Source organism: Gallinula chloropus (genome assembly GCF_964237585.1).
Source record: "Gallinula chloropus genome assembly, chromosome: 5".
Lineage (NCBI taxonomy): Eukaryota > Metazoa > Chordata > Aves > Gruiformes > Rallidae > Gallinula > Gallinula chloropus.
In genome coordinates, this window is record NC_140090.1 from 2,608,419 (window position 1) to 2,629,657 (window position 21,239).

Genomic DNA, 21,239 nt, shown 5'->3' on the forward strand with positions numbered 1-21,239 from the left:
CATAGCTGTACAACCTGTTATAGGAGTGTTTGATCCCGTGTATAGATCACCACAGTACATGGGAGACTCAGCCTGTTTTCAGCTAGGAACAGAATCATTACACAGCACATGGGCATTTTCACCTCCACCACAGTGGTTACACAGTGGTTACGTACTGTACGTAGCAGACATGGAATTAAAGGTGGCAGGCTTGTGCAAGTGCAGCTATACACTCTGGTATCCACAAATTTGGGAGTAAGCTTAGAGAGCTGCTCTAGAATGCACATGAAAACGTGCATACTGTCCACCTCCTTATGGTCTATGGGATGTGGTTTAGCATAGGACAGGAATGGTTGGACTTGATGAACTTAAAGGTCTTTTCCAACCTTGTGACTCTCTGATCTGCCTGGTTTTGTTCCACCTGTTACAGTCTGTGGTCTCTGATTTGCCTGTACTTCATAAACTGACCTGCAACTTGGGGCTCCAACCTTCATAAGAAACGATGCCTTATGTGTTTAAATATGGTTGGTTACTAAAGCATCTTGTTGTATTTCAAGTAAATCCTTTCATTCAGTGCACTCAGACTGGAGCTCTTTGACTAAGGAGATCGACAGAGGAGCCACCTGTAAAGAGACTGAAGTTCTCTCGAACTAGAGTTGAAACCACTCTGGCCAAACATCCCCCAGTTCTTTATAGCACCAATTCATCCCAGACCTGTAGAGTCTTACCTCTGCTGCCAGAGTGGTTCCAAAGAATGTTTATCAATATGCTGATAGGTGCTTTATATATATAAATATACACTGGGGAAATGATAATTGCACATTGACCTCTGCTAACCCAATGATTATGAACTCAGTAAGACCAGCAGTGGTTATATACAGATTCACCAGTTCCAGCTCAAGAAGCTCCCAAGCTATGTGCTGGTGGGAGTCAGAGGCTGCTGATGAAGATGTGCTCCTTAACATGATCTTATACTCTCTCTCTCCTATAGCTATCTACTCTCAGCCAAATTTTGGGGAAAGGAAGACTTTGGTCCAACCCACCCATTCATAGGTTCAGAAGACTCTTTCTCATGGAATGTTCTAGGCAGGTACCTAATTTTTAAGTGGTTTGATTTGTGTCAGAGGGAACATGTAATTTCTTTCCTTTCTCCTCACATATTTTTCAAATTTGGTTTTTACAAAGCAGGACTTAAAAATATTTATCTATGGGAGATGTGAAATGTTTGGCAAGAGCTACAAAGATATAATGTGATACAAGTTGTGCAGACCAGAATTTGAAATATTTATCATAATAAAGTAACTGACAATTCCTTGATAAATGTATTTTTTGTATATTCCCCAACAAGCATGTGATTTGTCAACACAACAAAATGGATTTCAGTACCAAAGAGCAAATTGGAATGCTTCCCTCTCTACCAGAAGACAGTCAAAACTTCCTTTCAAGGTGAAAATGTGCATGAGTTTCCTCTTAAAGAGCGTGCCAATCAACGAGCTTTTACTCAGTACAGACTCCTCAAGCTGATTAGATCAGTTTTCCTTTTTCCAGTTTTCAATGCTTTCAGATCTCAGTTTCTCTGGACACAGCCACAAGTTCAACTACCACACAACATATGTTAAACAACTTTGGTTAATAGCATTTTTTACCTCCCAAGTCTTTTATACACAAACTAGCTGGTAAAGCACAACCAGGCCAAAATATCATCTTTTTTACAGCAGTTATCTAATGGCAAACTTCTAGCCATGGGAAAAACTCAGTTCTGCAAGCTATGGTTATGAAAAAAGAAGAGAGCAATTCGTACTACTAAAGTAAGACCCCCCCCAAAATAGAGAAATGAATGGATTGAGATATTTTTGATAAACATTTGTGTGGGCACAGGTAGGTGTGTAGAGAGAGAGAGAGACAGATAATGTGCTTATAGATAGATATATATAAATATACCTTCCCCTCCTCAGCGTTTTGTTGACATGAATTGTGAACTTCCTCTTCTCTTACTAGTTTTCCAGGCCATGAAGTCAGTCCTTTGATTTGGCCCCAGACCAAGTCGCCAACATTAAACGTCCTCGGCCTGTAATGTATCAGCTCGTTCGAAGAAGGGGAGTCTGGGTTCCTTAGGTCATCTTCACTACTGATGCTTTTAGCATCCGAAGGGCTAGGCACACACCCATTAATGCTTTTGGCATTAAAATCTCCATTGTAATGGATATAGTCTTTAACTAACGAGCTTTCCAAGCTATTTGAGGAACTTGGAGATTGCTCTTCCAGAATCAGGTCTTGTTTAGAAGTGTTCAGCAACTCCCCAAATCCTCTGTTCTGCTGAGGCCTGTTTCCATTTATGTGTGCACATCGTTCCACAGTGTTCTCCAGTCTTTCCTTAAAACTCATCATAGTTCTTTTGTAATTGTTATACCTGAAATTCTCCTCCAACATTTTATCACTCTGACAGTTTCGCTGTGATAACAGTATCTGATGCTGCTCACCTTGTAGTAACGGCAGCGTGGAGATGTTATTGGGCCTTTCGTGACAAGGACTGCTACGGATATGGGTAGAGTGGTCTAGAAACTCCTCACATTTCCATCTATTTATCTCACTGACAGGACTCTGCTCCCCTTCCCACTGTTTTTTGGGTGTGTTACAACTCGTTGGTTTGTAGTATTCATACCCATCCCCTTCGCTTGCATTTTTACCATGCTCTGAATTCTTCAGGATTCGTGTTCCTCTAGTGTTCCTTATCCTACCTTCATGATCAGAAACAGCAATGTTTCTTCCATGGATTACTGCACTGACAGCACTGGAAAGATTTAATGGGTCACCAATTGAGGCTGTGAAGGCACTCATGGCACTCAAAGCTGGGATGGGACTCATCTGTGTGGTACTGCTAACAGCAGTGGTGATCACTACTTGCATTCCTTTGCTTGCAGCATCTACAACCGCTTTGTAGATGGCGTCCACCGACGTGTCACCCTGAGCAGCGACGCTGAGGTTGTCCTTCGCCTGCTGTCCAAGAGATGGTTCAGTTCTTTGCTGCAGGTCACAGGATGTTTCTTGGAAAGGAGGAAGCATAGTGTTGGAGCTCTCAGGAACCGGTGCCATTCCCATTTGAGTGATCATTCTTTTGTTCAGGACAGCAGCATCTTCCTGCATTCTCACCTGGAAAAAGCAGAGAGAAGAAGATGGAGGTTGCTGTTCTACCTAAAGCTCCATTTCCATACACAAGCTTTGTTTCATTTTAATAAAAGAAATCAGGCTGGTGGCCAGGGAGACTGCTTGCCACGGTGCATAGCTTTATTTTGGTTATACATTAGTTCCAAAGTTTAATGCTGAACAAGCTGAAAAGAAAACAAACCAAAAACAGAGGAAAATTTAGAGGAAAACAAACCCACTGGATCTAGACTTTGCCTCATGGATCAAAACAGATGCCTTGCACAAAATGATACAGCTTACCACTCACTGCTGAGACTGCATCATCATCCCTTTCAGAGTCTTTTCAGGGATTTCCTCTCTGACTGAAGCACAGCATCGTTCTTTTTTCTCTCAAGTCCTAAACAGCTCTGCCAAGGTCAGCATTTCTGTTTTCATCTATCCTCTTTTGCTCCTTCCCAGATCCTAATTTTGCTTCTTTCCTCCCTACCAACCATTCTTCTCTGCTCCTTGTAAGCTCCTTACTCAGTTTCTGGAATGTAGGCCACCACTGTCCCTTTGGAATAGGCTAACATTTCTATCTTTCCCCTTTCAGTTATGTGCTTCTCTCGTGGGATCTCTCTGGATTTCAGTCCCTTGCAAACCATGCCTGCCTCCCTTTGCATCACAGCTGTGATGCTGGCACTGCCACAGTAACCTTCAGATTAAAGTAACTGGGCTTTTTATATTACTTGTCACATCTATAGGCAGCCCAGGCGATGTCAACAGCAGTGCTGTGACAGAACCCTGCAACAACCAGGGGTAAAATATTTCCACAAGCTCCTTTAAATACTCACATTACTATTCCCCTAACTGCAGATCTGAAGCAAAAAATACTGAGATAAAGCTATCAAAATTCATCCAAAAACAGAGGTGCCAGGCAGTCAGAGGGCTGGGAATCTGCAGGAGCAGTGAAGCATCTACACTGAGAAAACGATACATCTGCTTTTCCCTTCTGAAAGGGTAGAAGCACGTTTGGGCACCCTCTGCATGCTTCTGAGTTCTGCAGCAAGCACAGTAATACTGAATGATAATAAATCTGTCCTTTAACTCTGGTTTTACTACCTAATTTGGTTGCTACGCTTCCTGTCAGTGTGGTAGTTTGGGTAGTTCAACCTCATCATGATGAATTGGCTGTTTAGGTGGCTAGCTGGGGGGTATCACTTGTCATTGTAAAGTCATCCTAATGCCTGCTGTATTTCAGTCTACATGATCCAGGTCACAGCTAGCTCCTCCACCTGATTTCACTGGAAACAGAAGAGGACACAGTCACCTACACTCAACTAATAAGTTTCTAATTACCATAAAGTGGTATCAATATTTATTTCTGACCTCTGAATTCGTAAGATTGATCAAAATGGAGATTTAAGATAATTTCTGTGGAATGGAAAGAGTTTTGTGAAAAACACACAGCAACCATCAGAACATAGGTGGCATGTAGTGTTCCACACATGCAGAGTGACTTGTGCCAGAGAAACCACACCTCATTTTGAAGAAAGAAGGTATAAAATTCCAGTACACATGTAACCAATTTGTGAAATCCAAAACCTACTGAGAGAGGCAAGCAATCCCATATACATACTGTCTTAATCACTCAGCAAAAAATATGATAATAATAAAATTAAACTATGGAGGATATAATTTTACCTACTGAGAGTTGCACTTTTGTTTGAATATTGATTTAATTTTGTTTTCTACCTGGAAATTTTGGAACAGACATGCCATGGGGTTTGGGTTGTTGGCTGGGCCAGGAATTGGGGGCTGGCCTTGAAAGCCTTGCATGTTCTGATACCCCTGGAGAAGGTGCTGCTGCTGCTGCTGATTTGAAGGAAACATCTGATTGTTGTTTAATAGCGACTGGAGATGACTCAGCTGATGGTTATTCAAAGTAGTGTTTATAGATGACATGTCACCTGTAATTCAAACACAGAGAAACATAAGTCAGTATAGTTTTCAACATTCAGGAGGAATTTTCCTCCACTCAAATTTTAACTGACTGCTAAGCAAATGCCTCTGTAAAACAACCCTTTTCCCCTTCAATCTTCTCTGCACTGGTCCTCAAGGTATGTGTCTCCTACTCTTTATTTCTCCAGTATTGCTTCCTTTGCATGTCACATCTATCTGGACTCTTTCTAATGGTTTCTGACACGAGCGCCTCTGCCTTTGGAAGGGTACAAGTATGGCAGAACGAGCCTCTGTGATATCCCCTCTCTTGGAATCTTAAGTTTTCAAAGAATGACTGCTTCCAACGGTACTGGGGTGGTTGGGGAGAGAGAGAGAGAAAGAGAAAATAATTTAAAAAACTCATTTTGTTGAGTTTTTCATTAACTAGGACAGGAACATGTGGACTTGATGATCTTAAAAGGTCTTTTCCAACCTCGTGATTCTGTAACTCCAAAGGAACAAAAGCTCTTTGGCTCACCAACAGGTCAGCCAACACTCTTGACTGATTAATTCTGGCCAAACAATTGTAGTAACAGTTTCTGCTATGTGAAAATCTCACTTTACGTGAAAATTCCAGTAAAGAGGCTGTTGAGCCTGACTTTAGGAAATTAGAAAGCTTAAAAACATCTATCTATTTCCTAAGGGTTTTTTTTTTTCAAGCTCAGGTTTTGTGAGTTTGCAGAATTATTGGTTGGTTGCATTTCACATGGAAAATGTAAAGTGGGGCTGAGCTCATGGTAGCCATTTGGTAGGTATGTATGGGGCATTATGTTAAAATGCTTATCAGCTCTTCACCACTATTTAATTCCTCCTCCTAGTTGATTTATTAGATTATGTAGTCAAGACAGAGGAGCAATCACTGTATTGGTAAAAATTGTCAAAAAGGGAGAAAAAATCCCTTGGATTTAAGGGTTTTCAATCACTTCTTTTGGGATGGAGATGCTTGTCAAGTGAGATAACTTGTGGTTTAGAAACCTGAGGTAAAGTAAACCAACACCAGAGGAATGAGGAAAAAGTAAGTGCACAATAAAGGGCTCAAAGGGCAACCTTCCTCTTGGAACAAGTGCAAGGACCTACTTGAGTGCTTTATGGATTTCTTTTGCAGGGAGCCTGCTGAGGGTTTTGGCACTTTCAGCTCATTTGGAAAAATGCACTTGGCCATTTGTCATCTACTGCACAGCCACTCGTACTAACCCTGTGATGCCACACGCACGGGAAGGGAACCGCTGCATCCCAGGGATGCGCTGGTGCGGTCACTACTTGCAGAATGAAACAAGCCCAGTTGCTTACAGAAGGTTAAGGCATATTGAGTAGGTGTAGGTGGCATCAGAATTAAGAATGGAATGTAAAATAATTTCCAAAACCAGTTATTAAACCTTAGGGAATTAAATCAGAATGTATTTGAAAGCTAATAACAGTTCTGTTTTTCTCAATAAACAAGCTGTAACATACAAAAGCCTTACAAAAAAAGAAGTAGGAGAAGATAAAGTGGAGTCTTTAAAAATAGAAACTAAATCTGAAACTCCCCCTCCCCAACCCTCTTTTTAAAATTTATTTCCTTTTATATCTGTGAAGAGATTGAACTTACCAAGCAGACCTGTCCCCAGTAGAGGGTTAAGTAGCTGTGGCACCACAGAGTTATTGTTGAGTTTAGCTGGACCAGATGCATTCCCAGCATTATTAGATATGTTCAGCAATGTTTCTGCCATTGACACCACTGCTGTCCCACCACCCAGGGTTGAGACAGACAGTGCTGCCACTGCTGATGATGTAGTGGTTGTGGTAGTGGTTGCTTGGGAGGAGGTGGCTATGGAAACCTCTGGATGATTAGCGGTGTTGCCCGATGCAGAGTTCAGGACACCTCCCACCAGCTGGGGGTTCAAGGCCATCAATGCTGAGGCCCCAGAGACAGCTGGGAGGAGCAGGGGGTTAGAAGTAGTGTCAGTGCCTGAAAAGCTCGGTATGGGGTTGCCCAGGGGGTTGGTTAAAAGGGTCTCCACCCTGCTGCTTTCTGCCTGATTGCTTGGCAAATGCTCAGGAGGGGCTGTCATCTGTGTTACTGAGGGCAAAGGGTTATTTTGCTGCTGCAACAAATCTGAGATGGTCAGATTGAAAGATGGTAAGGGAAGCATGGCAGCTGCTTGGGCTTGGTTCTGAAGGAGGGTTGCTAGAAGCTGAAAGTGAACAGGTTGCAATACCTGCCCATCCACGTCACTGGAGAGAAAAGCTAAAGCAGCATTTACATTCGGGTTGAGAAAACCTAAAGGGTTGAGGTTGACCTCAGACTTGCCTTCTCCTGCTGAAGGCTGCAGTATATTTAATAGATTCTGGTTTAGAAGATGTTGCTGATTCACTGGCAAAGAGATAGGTAGAGAATTGAGGAGGTTTTGATTCAAAGAATGTGGAAGATTATTGTTTGAAGAGCTGTTCTGCGGAAAATGAAGCGAGTGTTCGTGGCCAGCAAAAGGGAAATCGCTCCCAATGGGCAGCTGGCTCTGAAGTGGGTTTCCAGCTGCAGTAGTGACTATAACACCATCTTGAAGCACAGATGTTGTCTTTGTGATGGCAGGTTGGCTGGTGCCAGCTATGGCTATTGATGATGATGGTCCTGAACCCCCTGCAATGCAAAAGAACAGAACTATTATTAATAGGATACTGCCAGCTGGGAGACAACCATCAAACTTGCAGAGTTAATCCAAACCAGTGATATTTGGTACCCATACACAGGAAAGAGCATCCAGACTTGAGGACTTCTAAAATATGAATAAACCTCCCACTGGTTGCTTCAGACACTATGTGATGTCCTACAGCCCATTGGAAGTTTATCCATATGCTTGTATTTCCCTTAAATTTCTTTGGGGATACAAAAGGATTTCATTCATTGCATATTTTGATTAGCATCCACTGAAAAGCAACCATAACTTAACACAGTTAGTTGTGGACCAGTATGAAATTAAGCTACTAGGAATAAGGATCAATGGGAGATGTCAATCACAGAATTGCAGGGGTTGGAAGGGACCTCAAGAGATCATCAGGTCCAACCCCCAAATGAACGACATTGGGTGAAAGAGCATGAGTACATGACCTAAATGTACATCTGCATCTTATGCTCCTCTACTTCCAGCTCCATTCCATTCATGGGGTTCTGGAGGATTATTATTTAAAAGTATTATTTTGGGCTCCTGAAGAAAAAAATATACAATTATGATGACTACATGTCATGATGATGCTTATGACAAAATCTAACGAGCAAATTATACTATGGGCAAGGTAGGGTAGGAGACAAAACCCCTCCAATGATTTATAAAGAAAAGAATGTATATAATTGGGGTGGTCTGGTCATATCCATCACTTGACATGAAAAGAAAAGACCAGTTGGGTAGATTTCCTGTGAGGGGGTTATATGGAAAGGAGGAGAGAATAATAAAGTATTTCTGGGTATTTTTATACCCTTTTACCAAATCTGAAGCATAAAATAAATTATTCATTGTCTTTTACTTAAGGCAGAGTCTTGAATTGACAGTCATATAAAAAACCTCAACATATGGGAGGAGACTAGGAGAACTAAAGCATGTGGAATTGCCTCAAACGACACCTTTCTACTTTATTCACAGCGATTCATTGGAGCATTAAACATATATACTGTATATAGAAAAAACTGTATAATTATAAATGTATTTAATTATGGTTTTGATGCAATAAAATAATTGTCCATTCTCAACTGCCTTGCAAAAATAGCTCATATGATAAGAGAACAGAAAATATAAATTACTGGTTTTGTAAACAAATGGTATTTGAAAAGGGATATACAAATACACAGCTAAATGGTAAGAAATGAATCAAATAATTATTTCATTTGTCAATTAAAATGTTAATTTTCCAAAGCCATAACATTATGACAAGTCTGAAAGGTACAGTATTAACCCAGCACACGAGGCACTGCTCTGAACTTGAGAAAGATCACACCCTCTCTCCCAGTGCCATTAGTACAGAAATTAAATAATAAATTAACAAAGGATAAAGTCAGAACAAATTGCAATTGTAAAGCAGAGGATATCCTATTCTGCTGTGATAAGAAATACGTTAACAAAGCAATAAAGGAGGTTTCATGACAAGTACATTTCTCTATGCAGCAGTTTGGGATACAAAAACCCCACCCAGATAAGCACTTGAGGAACAAAAACCCAACCATGCACTGAAAGGAGATGCCCCGTTGGATTTCCAGTTAGGATGATTTTGTGTTGAGCATTTCAAATTAGGCAGGGACAGGAAATACTCTGTCTTGACACCCCTGGGCCTGGCAAACGCGGTGTGTATGTATGTGGAAACCAGCACCCACAGCTTCCCAGCTCAGAAATCCAGGCTTTCAAGAAACCTTCCCAATAAAAATCAATGAAAAGCTGCTAAACAGACAAGTTTGCTTTGATATTAGATGAAACCAAGAAGACGACAGCTATGGCAAGTGAGGTTGTTTCTGCCAAGGTACCTGTCCCACCGGTCCCATAATTCAGGAGACAAGAAGCCTCTGGCAACGTTTCCAACATGGAACATCACAGGAAAAAGGAAGAGTCTCTCAAGCACGAGTTTGCACATTGAGGTCTATGTGCCCTTATGACATGTTAAGAAGATTTTACATAGAATCACAGAATGGCATGGGTTGGGAGGGACCCCAAGGATCACAGAGCTCCAACCCCCTGCCACAGGCAGGGACACCAACCTCCAGGCCTGGAGCTACACAAGGTTGCCATTTTACATGTGTCTGCACTTTTGTTTTGTGAAGCATTTGGCTATTTTTGTAAATCAGCAATAGTAAAACCCAGCTCATACCAATGAGAGGTGCAACAGAAATGAAAGTCAATGTGTTTAAAATTTATCCTTAGAGCACAGCCATAAACTCTGGTTACTCCAATTCAGTGACATAAATCCCAGAGAGCCTCAGCTAAACATATCACAGCAGATCTTGGTTTTGATACTAATCTCGGAAATATTTTAAAAAGGCTTTTTTAGAAAAGTAATGTAAAATTCTTTACAATATTTGTGGCTAAATCCAATTTCTTTTGGTTTCAGCAGAGAGAAGAAAACACACCTACTTGTAATAGTTTCAAACTCACGCCAGGCGTGTAACAGATCAATAATGGAGCTCACTACACGTTATTAATTATCAGGTACCTGTTTGCTCACAAAAGAGCTTTTTTTAAAGTTGTTTTGTTTAAATCAGTATCCAGAACTGACACTCCAACCTATGGATTTCAGAAGTACCATTATGAAGCTGTTCCAGAGGGATCTGCTGTACCACTCACAAGAAGCAAGGCAGATGCAGAGGGCCTCTGGAACGATGGGAGCTAAAGAAACTGCTCACTGAAGCAACACTCTGTCACTGCACTTCAAGACACGCTTAACATCAGTCTCTCCAGTTGTAATCTAGTTCAGGATGGACCTGGTAATACCCTGAGCATCTTCAGATGTTTATTCCTCCCACTTGTAAATGACCTTCCACATAAAACCTTATTGTCGTACAGATAAAACCAGGTTACCATCAGCTCAGCCTGACCTGCAGGAATAATCTGGTATACTGGATTTCTAAGGCATGAGCTCACTTCAGACAGTATTTTTTTTTTGGAAACTCTTTACTCCTGTAATAGGAAAAAGAAGGATATATATAAGCTTTTCCTTGGTGGCTAAGAAAGGCTTCTCTCACTAGAAGAAACCGCGTTTGGTGTGTTAAGCAGCACGTGGCTCAATTTTGAGTTCAGACATGAGGAAAGTCTCCTATCTCATGAATATAAAACCTAATTTTGGTATTTTCAAGTAGATGTAATCTCCGTTTCTAGTTTATTTATAATCCTATTTTCCATTCCGCCCAGTTTAATGACCACATAGAAGAGTATCTGCTGTGAACAAACAGTGTCAAACACTGCTCTGTTTTCTATCCTGCATCAAACACCACTTCCAGAGATCTAACCTGAGGTCTGGAGTGCATTCAATACTTGCCCTTTCTACAGATTAATTAGGCAATTAATTAGTTGCTCCTGGAGAAAAAAAAAATCTTGATGGATTCTCAGTAGGAGGACAAAAATGTGTCCTTACTTCAATCCAGACTTTAGAAGTTTGGGAGTTGGAAAGGTGATGAGCAGCCAGATTTCAGCAAGAAAACCAGGCAAATGCTCTCCACCAGCTTCTGGTAATCCCACCTCACAGAAACAGACAGTAGGAACTGGTGTACTGAAGTCCTGAGTTGGGTAGTAGCCAGTAAGATTTTTACAGCTGCATTCTGGGACAAATCTCCAGCAAGACTGAACTGCCAGGATTTGATTTCCGGATCTCTTCCAAAATCCCACCTTCAACAAGTCAATATTCCAGATGAAGAAACACATGCACACTCATTCTCATTAAAATACAGAGCTGCTAGACAGCTTCTGAATGTTTGGCCCCAACCCAAAGGACAAAATCTCAACTGTTTATTTCTCCCCCTTTATAAAACGTTTGCATCATTGTGTTGCATCAACAAGGTGCAGGACGACATCTTCCTCTGGGAGGAGCACAAGAGCCCTCAGAGGCCCCTGAACTGTCCTTTCCCAGTTTCAAAATGAAATCTCCAAGACCAAGGATGAGTATGAGTAGTCCTTTTCTGACTCATGAGGAGACCTGGAGTGATGCCCAGCATCGGCAGCACGAAGAAGGGAAGGATCCTCTGACACAGGACAGGAAAAGGCAGTGTAGCTCATCAGGGACACGGGCTAAGCAGCACTGAGAGTGCAAGAGAAGAAAAGCCCTAAAAAGATGCCTCTCCTTTCACATCATGCTGCAGCATCAAAGAGTAGCAGCAGCAATCTGGAACTGACTCTGGATATCCTTTGAGGTCCATATCGTATCCAAAGTGATATCTAGACCCATACATTGTATTTCCTAGCGTTTTCCAAGACAGGAGGATGACAGTGGCAACCAAACAGTGGATGTGAGCTGAAAAAAAAAAAAATCCCTATGCAAACAAGCTCTCTTGGCCAGCTGTGCTGTAAGGAAAGCAGATCTGACCACCTGCATTTCCTTCAGCCCTGGAGAATGATGACAGCCAGAGGAAAAGAAGATGCCAAAGAGTTTCAACAGTGTGTTAGCTCACTCAAAACTCCACTGTGCAATGGTTTGTTGCTGCTGTATCCAGGCTCCAAGATGACAGTTAGGAGGCTTGTGATGAGAAATGAGATTGGGAGTTGAAAGCTAAAAGCAAATCACAAGTTTGATTCCAAGTTTCATAAAGACGTGGTGTTTTGAATCCTGGAAACCCAAAGCATCCTACATGTCAGCTCTGCAAACAACTGCTCTTGATTATCAGCAGTTCTTAAGAGTAAAAGTAGAATGACAAAAAAAAAAGATGAAGGAGTTAGACTGGGAGCCAGAAAAGACAAACACTGGCTTCCAGCTCCTGCAGACAGATGCATCTGCCAGAAGTTCTTTTGCCAGTTGTTGAGAGAAAGGAACTATCTTTGCAATGCAGTGAGAAGGAGAAATACCCAGAATGCTGAAAAAGCTTATCAGTTGTTCTCTTAGAGGGAAAAATGCTTTGGGAGTGAATAAATGGAAATTGGATAGGATATGCCTTTCTAAAATTACTCATTTGTAGTCTATAGTATTTTATTTCTGAGCATTTTGTTTTCTTTTGAAAGCAGGTTTACTGTCCTGTGTGGGTTTTATCTGTGTTCCCTTTTTTAAAGCATGGCTCGACAGGTATGCTCAAGCAGGTGCAATAAAATAATGGGAATTATGAAATCAGTTTATGGTGGAGAAGATTCACTCTCCCTACTCACTTAGAGCAAAGAAAGTCAAGATACTTATCATTCATACCTCAGTGCTGTCCTACCAAGAAGAGACAGGAAGACATAGGTACATACGCTGTTGTTGGGTTGGTAGGACACAGCCAGAGGTCTGTCTGCTTTTCAGTCCTGATTTGAACAATACAAAGACTTGTACAGCAAGAGTTAATGGCTGGTCATCAAAAGAAGTTGGGGATGAGCTATTGACTTCCAACTAAACAAAGAGTCCAAACCCATGGATCACTTCTGCAGTGGGAGAAGGATTGTGTCCCGTAAAATATGTAGGAAGAGAATGACTTCACATACTGTGAAGGATGCTCTGCTTCACAGAATCACCAGGTTGGAAAAGCCCTTTAAGCTCATCGAGTCCAACCGTCCCTGTCCTGTGCTGACCCAGATCCCTGAGCACCTCATCTCCCCTCTGTTAAACACCCCCAGGGCTGGGGACTCAGCCCCCTCCCTGGGCAGCCTGTGCCACAGCCCCACAACTCTGCCAGGGAAGAACTTTGCCCTCCCAGCTGAGCTGACCCTGCCCTGGGGCAGCTTGAGCCCATTGCCCCTTGTCCCATCTCCTGTCCCCTGGCTGCAGAGACCATCGCCCACCTCTCTGCACCCTCCTGGCATGGCAGGGGAGGTGGGGAGAAGGTCTCCCCTCAGCCTCCTCTTCTCCAGCCCAAACCAACCAGGCAGTTCAAACCAAAAGCAAACTACTGCACTCTTCACAGACACCAATACTTCCTCTAAATTACAGAGCAATAGCTGTCTAGGTATTTTTTACAAAAACTGCAGTTAAATATTTAGGTTAGGAAATGATAATGGCAATAATATTTTACAGGACATTTCTCCGTGAAACCCACCCAGTGTGTATCCCAGTATTTCAGTGGTGTTGACGGCGCATCGCTGGGCTTTGCAGAATTAAAAGCAGACAGGTGTATTAAGTACTTTGGAAACTAAAAGTGCAGAACCTGCTCATCAGGCATCACTAGCTAAAACATTTCAAGAGCTGAAAACAAATAATCATACATACCAACTTCTCAACTCCTATGCATATTCCAGCTTCACTTTGTTTTATATTATATGTTTTATATTTTCTGTTTTGTTCTTTACATTTAGAACATTCCAAGTTTTAGAAACCCTTGTGAGAAACTCAGATTCATCTCCTTGGTCACGTAATAGGCTTCTTGCCCAACTTCCACCACCTCCATCCCATCCTAGGGTGAAACTCAGCATGTTTTTCAGAAGAAATCTGCCCTATTCCTTTCAAAAAGACCCAGGGAAAGAAAAGGAAGTTTCCCTGCATTCCTCACCCTGAGACTATGAAGGTGTGAAAGTACAAAGGAACACTTAAGCACTGGAATTACTACTCAATCTCAGATGGTTTGTGCAAATTCTACTGCACAGGGTCACCAATTTGAGCTGGAGGCCTCCAAAGCTACTGCAATGCTACTGTGAAGTAAGAATCAATATCACCTTAATGATACAAACATGTAGTTTGCATTAGTGCTGATATTTTTCACTTAGTATCATCGCTGATGGAAGCAGGATGACCTCATATTCCTTAAAACTCTGAGACCATGTTCCTGCTTTCCCCGCAGATTCCATCGCTTACCTATACACTTAGAACCAAGAGCTGTATGCTTTTATAATTATATTCTCTGTTTTCTTTTTTTGTTTGGAATGGAAAGCATTTAAGATATTTATCTGGCATCACATTTATTACAGCACTTTCAATTCCAAAGAAACTGTAAGTCAGCAGCTAACCACAACCTACCGCCAGTCGTTCTCCTTATCGCGATCGCGCGCTCCCCTGAGACAACAGCAAAATCACCCACAACCAACCAATAAACAAAAACATCCTTCCCAGCCCAGCAAGAACCAGTTACAACCTCCAACCCTCCCTCACACACAGCACTCCATCCAGGCAGAGCATGCTCTTCCACAAAGCAGGTTTAACTGCCTCCCCGTAACATCGCCCTTCTCGCTGCCGAGCGCATTACTATGGCTACCAATGGCTCAGCGCTGTGTGATCGTAGGGGGGGTGGGTTTTACTGACAACAAACCAGCTGTAATGTTGGCCCTGCTCTTAAATAGTGCTTTTCAAACACTTTAACAGATTATTTTAAGGAGGAAATTCACTGAGCACTATAGCACACAGTCTCTGCATCTTCTGAATGCTGACTTAGCCAAGAATGAGCCTGTTAAAATTTTGGAGGAAGGGTAAAAAACCCAAAGTGGTTTCTAGGACAACAGAAATGCTTGGAATTAGGTTTGGATTTTTTTTCCCCCTCTCCAAAATATCTGACAATTTCAGTCTTGGCTCTTCTCCTTGACCGCGTCTCTTCCGACTTCTGCATTTTACCATCACTGCTGGTTTTAAAATTACTTTGGGGAAACTCATCTCATGTGCCCAGCTGCTAACAGAAAGCAGGAGCAGACTTCTAGTAAAAAACTGTCAAGACAGCACATAAATGAAGGAAAAGTCTTTCAGGATTTCCTCAGCGTTGGCACTTCGTCTGATCCTGTACCGTTCTCCCATTCACAGATGCTTTGTAGATGAGGACAAACATTTTAGTGCAAATCTGGGAAACTAACCCCCCCCAAAAAAAATCATTATTCATTTCAATAGTCCTTATGCCACCCTATAGCAAGTTCTGGAATTGTTGGTTTTGCTTCAGCATTTTTCCAGAAGATGTAGAAAGCTAAATATGTATAGGAGTTCTCATCTAGTTACTTCAGTTTCTCAATCATATCTAATAAATAAGACTAATTTTCCCACATAATTTTATTACTATTTTTTATAAATCTCCTTTTACTAATATAAATTTAAAAAACCAGTTAAAGCCCATACCAGGTAAGTCTGAGAAACCAGTAAATTTAAATTACGAGAAATAAACCCACACAAGACAAAACCAAGCCGCGCGAGCAGCGATGCGCTTGGTACACGGAGCTCAGACAGAGCTCAACTGCTCCTGTGTATTCACCTCAGAGGTACTGGGTACTGCAGTGCCTGAAGGGCCTTGAGCAGCAGGGGAGGTCAGAGTACAGCAAACACACTCTGAGTGTATCAAGGTCAAAGACAAGGACAAAGGATGCAGTGGCAATGCTGAGGTCAACGTAAACACACACCCTTCACGAAAGAGCCTCGCAGGTGGAGCACGTGCCCCAGGATGATGCAGTGCCTGATCCCATCATGACACCAAGAAGCCAGTGCTCAGTTAGTATTCCCATTTCTGGCCTTCCCTCACCAAACCCAACCATCAGAACGTTCCGCTTCTACTAAAATCAGAGGTTTACTTATTCCAGCTCCCTGTACTAAACAACCCCTTTAATTGAGACTGAGCTGATGCCTTAGTTTTTCCAATTTGCTAGCACCTACTAACAATGAAGACTCATAAATAGAGGGAATTTGAAAAGAAAAACCTATTCCACTTCCAAATTTCTCCAGGTATGTTTACACTGACCATAAAAAGTCTATCACAGTAGCAATTAGGTTTTACCTAACACAACTGCTGATGCCAAGTCAGTGATTCCTTTCTGTTCAGAGAATGAGGGCGCTTTTGTGCCCAGATCTTCCATCAGGAGTTAAAATGATGAACGTTCCTTTCAATGGCAGGGTAAGGAGCAGATTTGACCTACCATACATGGCTCATATTTAGAAATCTTTTCCCCACTCTTTTCAGTTCTCATTTGACTAGGAAAATAATCCCTCTGGTCTCCCCAAAATAATTAACAGGGAAAACAGTGCAGAATATTGAAGAGTGGTGCCAGATTTTAAATAACAGTGACTCCTCCTAACATCCTGCTGCCCCCAACCAGAGAAAAGCTCCTCTGTATGTTTATATAAACACCAAAACCCCAAATCAATATGATATGTCAACCAGCTTTCTAATTATAAGAGTAGCTGTTTGGCATCCCTTCTAGGAGTTGTTTAAGTTTAATAAGAAACTTTTCTTGACTTAAGAGGCCCCATAAAGGATGCTGGCCAGATATTCCTCTGAACAGAAAGCCATAAAGTTCTACTGATTTTGTAATTTCAGGGAGCAGATCCAGAGGCACACACACTACAAAATACAGTAGTTTGTACACCTTAATGTGGTATATTCCACAATACACCATGCATAGGAAAGAGGATTTCCAGCGAAGCAAGGGCCTACATTAGGGCGATGCCTCCCACTACATGCAATAGTACTCTTAACCTTTTACTCATGGCATGCTTTAGGTTCCTCACACCATCCAACCGTGGATGTGACTGCAGCACCATTCCTTGCCATCTAAAGCATTCACATTTGCAGCTCCCCAAGAAGGGAGAATGTTTACCCCAAGCTATCACACACATTCCCCACCCCGCTGCCTCATGTTCACAGCAATTAAAATCTGAAACAAGACTGTTGATATCACTTTGAACAGTGTTTTTCATCTAGATTAAGGACAAGTCCTTTAGCTAGACCAAAGAAACTTGGTCCTCAGGAGACAGAGCTTTGTGCCACAGGCAGAAAGCAAGAGAAAACAGAACTTTACAAATAGCAGAGAAGCAGCACACGGCCTGACCAGCATCCCCCATGTGGGTGAAGAACCAAAAACTCAAAGGCTGGTCTGATTTGAAGGTGATTTTTCTCTGAGCTGTCATCTCCTTGCCAACCAGGCAGTAACCCATTCTGCAAAGAGAAGGCAATCCCTGCTCGCTCCACTTCAGCTAAGCAGGAAAACAAGTCTTCTACGGCTCCTTCAGGTTACAAATCCTGACTGTGAGGTTACATTCTAATGGTTTACATGGAGATGTAAGTATTCTGAGCAGCCAGTGTGAAAGCTGCACAGGTCAGAGCAGGGAGGGCAGCAAGAGGGGACCTGAGCTGAGCAGATGCTGAGGTCAGAAGTGACCAGCATCATTCTGAACAAACCTAGGAGTGCCTGGGTGGTGAAATATCTTTGAGACTCTTGGTGTTCACACATGCTGCATGCTCTGTGCTAGAGTATCCCAACATCCAGTATTCTCACAGATCCATCCACTTGTTTCTTTGATGCTGAATTTACCAGCGTTCAGCCACTGGAAGCTCTCACAGAGTGTCTGCCAACGAGGTAAAAATAGTTCAGCCCTCCTCCTTTCCAGACCCTTCCTGACTATGAATATGGGAAGTGATACTACGCCTTGACTACTTCTTTGAAAGACCAGATTCCAGGGAATTCCTGAGTGCTGGAATACCTCACATCCAGCTCAACTCCCTGGCACCACGTCTGCTGAAAAGCTCACAGTGCGGGAAGAGCCTGATATCAGCAGCACAGACTTGGCCTTACAGCCCAAGGGCTGACCAACAACCACTGGTATCAACTTTGTGGCCACCCGTTGACACCTCTGTATCTCTGCTCCTTTCATGACAAGTGACTGCTAGGTGGAGCACCACATCCTAACTCTGGGTTCCTCAAGTACACACTAAGCCAGGAGCATGCCCAGGTCCAAAGAGTATTCCCATTTCCAAGGATCAACCCAGTTTCTGGGTTTGTGGAGGGTTGGTTTGTTTGTGTTTGGGTTTCTTGGTTTTTGGTGGAGTTTGTGTGTTTTCTGGAGATTTTTTTGTGGTTTTCTTTTTCCCCTGTCTTTTTTTTTTTTTGCAACATCACTGATCTGACAGTTTGCATTATGTCTATTAAATCAAAACCTCCTAAAACCCTCCTTTCAGTTGCTCTTTTCCAAGGCAATGTTCCATTCCTAATTATATTACCCTGCACTTGGCTGTATTAAAATAAATTCCATTTGACTGGTGTAGAAGCTCCTCCCTATTTGATTATTTTCTTCTAGTTTTTTCTGTAATTTCACCACTAAAAATTCCTGTTCTGAGTCTACAGAAGGAATATAACCTCTGTTGGCCAAATCTGTCCTATATTTGTCACGACAAAACTTCTAAGACCTAGAGTTTCTCATATTTCTGATGTTTCAATATTTGAGACAACTTATCTTTACTTCTATTAGCTATGGTCATTACATCACTTCCCTCAATTGCCCTTATCAGCTTTTACTCCCAAGTATTTTTGACTTGTTTTCACCTATCCCATCATTTACACATGTTGCATGCTTAGCAGGATTTGCAAAGTGAATGCTCAATGCTCACACAGAGATTTTTCTACACTAAGGGCAAGAAGAAAAAGAAATGAACCTGATTCTACCATAAAATACATCACATGGTCCAATTCTGCAAAAAGAACAGATGAATCCAAAGAGATGCAAAGGAGCTTAATGACTAGATCTTTAAGCTGCCAAACTGGCAACCTGGATTCTACCTTCAGTTTGTATCAGAAGTCCAAGGGCTTGATTCAGGAGGAGCACGACAGAAAAGGTCAACAGAAATATTAACACCAAAAATGTGTCTAGAACCTAGCCTCCTGGTGGAAAATGGGACTTTTTTCAAAGGAATAGCCCTAAATAATCCATACTGACCTGCAGATAGCTCCTCCTGTAAGACCCATTATTAAACACCATTTGCAACCCAGATACTATAGGGTTGAGAGGCTGAAACTGTAATAAAAATGAACTGAGCAGAGCTGGTTTCAAGGGCTCCAACCCAGAAAACTGCAAATGCTTTCTGCTGCCTAAGTAGAAATTTCTAGGTTTGTATTTATTTTAATTTCATCACATTCATCCTGAAAGTTACTTGGAAACTAAAGATATTACCTGTGGAAGAAGAAAACAAGAGGCAAGAATAATAAAATGTGGTCAAAGTATAATTAAATGCTTAGACAATAACCAGCTATCTAATTGTGGTGATTCTCCATCTTTTTTTCTCTCAGGAACTATTTTCTGATGAGTAGCAGTTCTGCGTGCTGGCCCAGAAACAGCAAACACATTTAGCAATTAAAAACAAAGCAAAGAGAGAACAAAAAGCAAAGAAAAAAGGCACACATTCCAAGACAAACCCAGGTTTCCCACAGAACCTGACTCAGCTAAATGGTCCTTGAATGCATGGTTCACACTGCGTGTGCGACGCTGCTCCACTCTCATCCACCCAAACCATCAACCCACCACACCTCCATAGAGAATAATTCATGATATACCTCTTACCAGCTTTGTATACATAATTGCAGGCTGATAATTAACTTTTTCTTTTTTAAAGGTTATTATTAATATAAAATACTCAACGTTTCACCCTTGTTTCACAGAAAGAACACTTCTTTTCTCCTGCAAAATGCCCCTATCTGGATTTTTCCAGCTATGATTAGATTTAAATTTTACACCCGAGCTCCATGCTGCCACAACGACTCACACAGGAGGTTGGATGAACCATTTTAGGGCCTTGTCCCTGGGAGTAACACAAAGATAACCTGAAATTTCATCTTAAAGAAGAGAAGGGATCTCCAGGCTTCCAGCCATTACAGATATCTCACAGAATAATTTGATGCAGGTTGTGTGTATTTTGCAAGCATCAAAACTAGAGAAACAACCCCCCTTTGCTAGTGGGGAACAGAACGTAGCCAAATCTTTCTAGTCTTTGTCTACACAGAGTGACCACGTATCATCTAGACAAGATAAAAATGAGGGTTTAAGGCCTTATAATTGTGTTGCTGTAATTCCACCAGTTATCTGCAGGGTTTGAGAAGAAACATTCCATAGAAATACCACACAGCTGTTCCCAGGCAGGGTTCTATACATATCACTATTCCTCTGTGGATGAGAGCTGGATGGGTTGCTTATGTTGAAACCATCTTCACGGGGGCTCTGACAATGCACATGCTTGTTCTGTCACTGTTGTCCCGCAGGAGCTCGACATCCGATACCACGATGGCTTCTTCCTTATAGAAACATCTTCCTCCTCAGGAAGGAATTCACCTTGCAGAAGACAAGGAGAGGCTCAGACTAACTCACACAGGAATGCCAGCAAGTTGTGGCATCGACCTGAAGGCAGCCTTCATGAGCAGTCCCACCACAGCAAAGCAGGGCACGGCTACTGCGTAAGGTTGGGTCAAAGCAATGGAGCAGGAACAAGGTGGTTCTGCACAGGGATGAACTTGGATTCTTGTTCTTAGAAGCCCACTTTAATCATCTTTAAGCAACAGCTGATTGATCTCTCATGTCAAGCTTCTGTTGATCGGTTCCAGTCTGAATTTTGTGGAGGGACCTGGGACCTCTCCCAGCCCTACTCCACACACTGCTCAGCTTCTCGACAGGAACCGCTGGTGTGCAGGCTCTTCTCTCTGGTAACACGCTGTCCTCTCTGCTCTCTGGAGCACAAGGTAAGGTAGTCCAATGCCACCACAACTTCACACATTCCTTCAGCTACACAGACAGCCACGATTCAGAAGAACTCGTCATACCACTGGTCCCCACCGAACGCAAGAGGT

At 42.2% G+C, this 21,239-nt stretch overlaps 1 protein-coding gene across 1 annotated transcript in view; it reads right to left on the reverse strand.

Moving 5' to 3' along the window:
• Positions 1–21,239, reverse strand: part of MBD5 (methyl-CpG binding domain protein 5) — a 146,209-nt gene that overhangs the window by 11,756 nt on the left and 113,214 nt on the right. The window contains exons 11-13 of the mRNA XM_084265550.1: positions 6,692–7,720; positions 4,858–5,072; positions 1,921–3,129 (exon numbers count right to left, since the gene is read on the reverse strand). Of these exons, the coding sequence (XP_084121676.1) occupies positions 1,921–3,129; positions 4,858–5,072; positions 6,692–7,720 (2,453 nt within the window). The remainder of the gene's footprint in view (positions 1–1,920; positions 3,130–4,857; positions 5,073–6,691; positions 7,721–21,239) is intronic.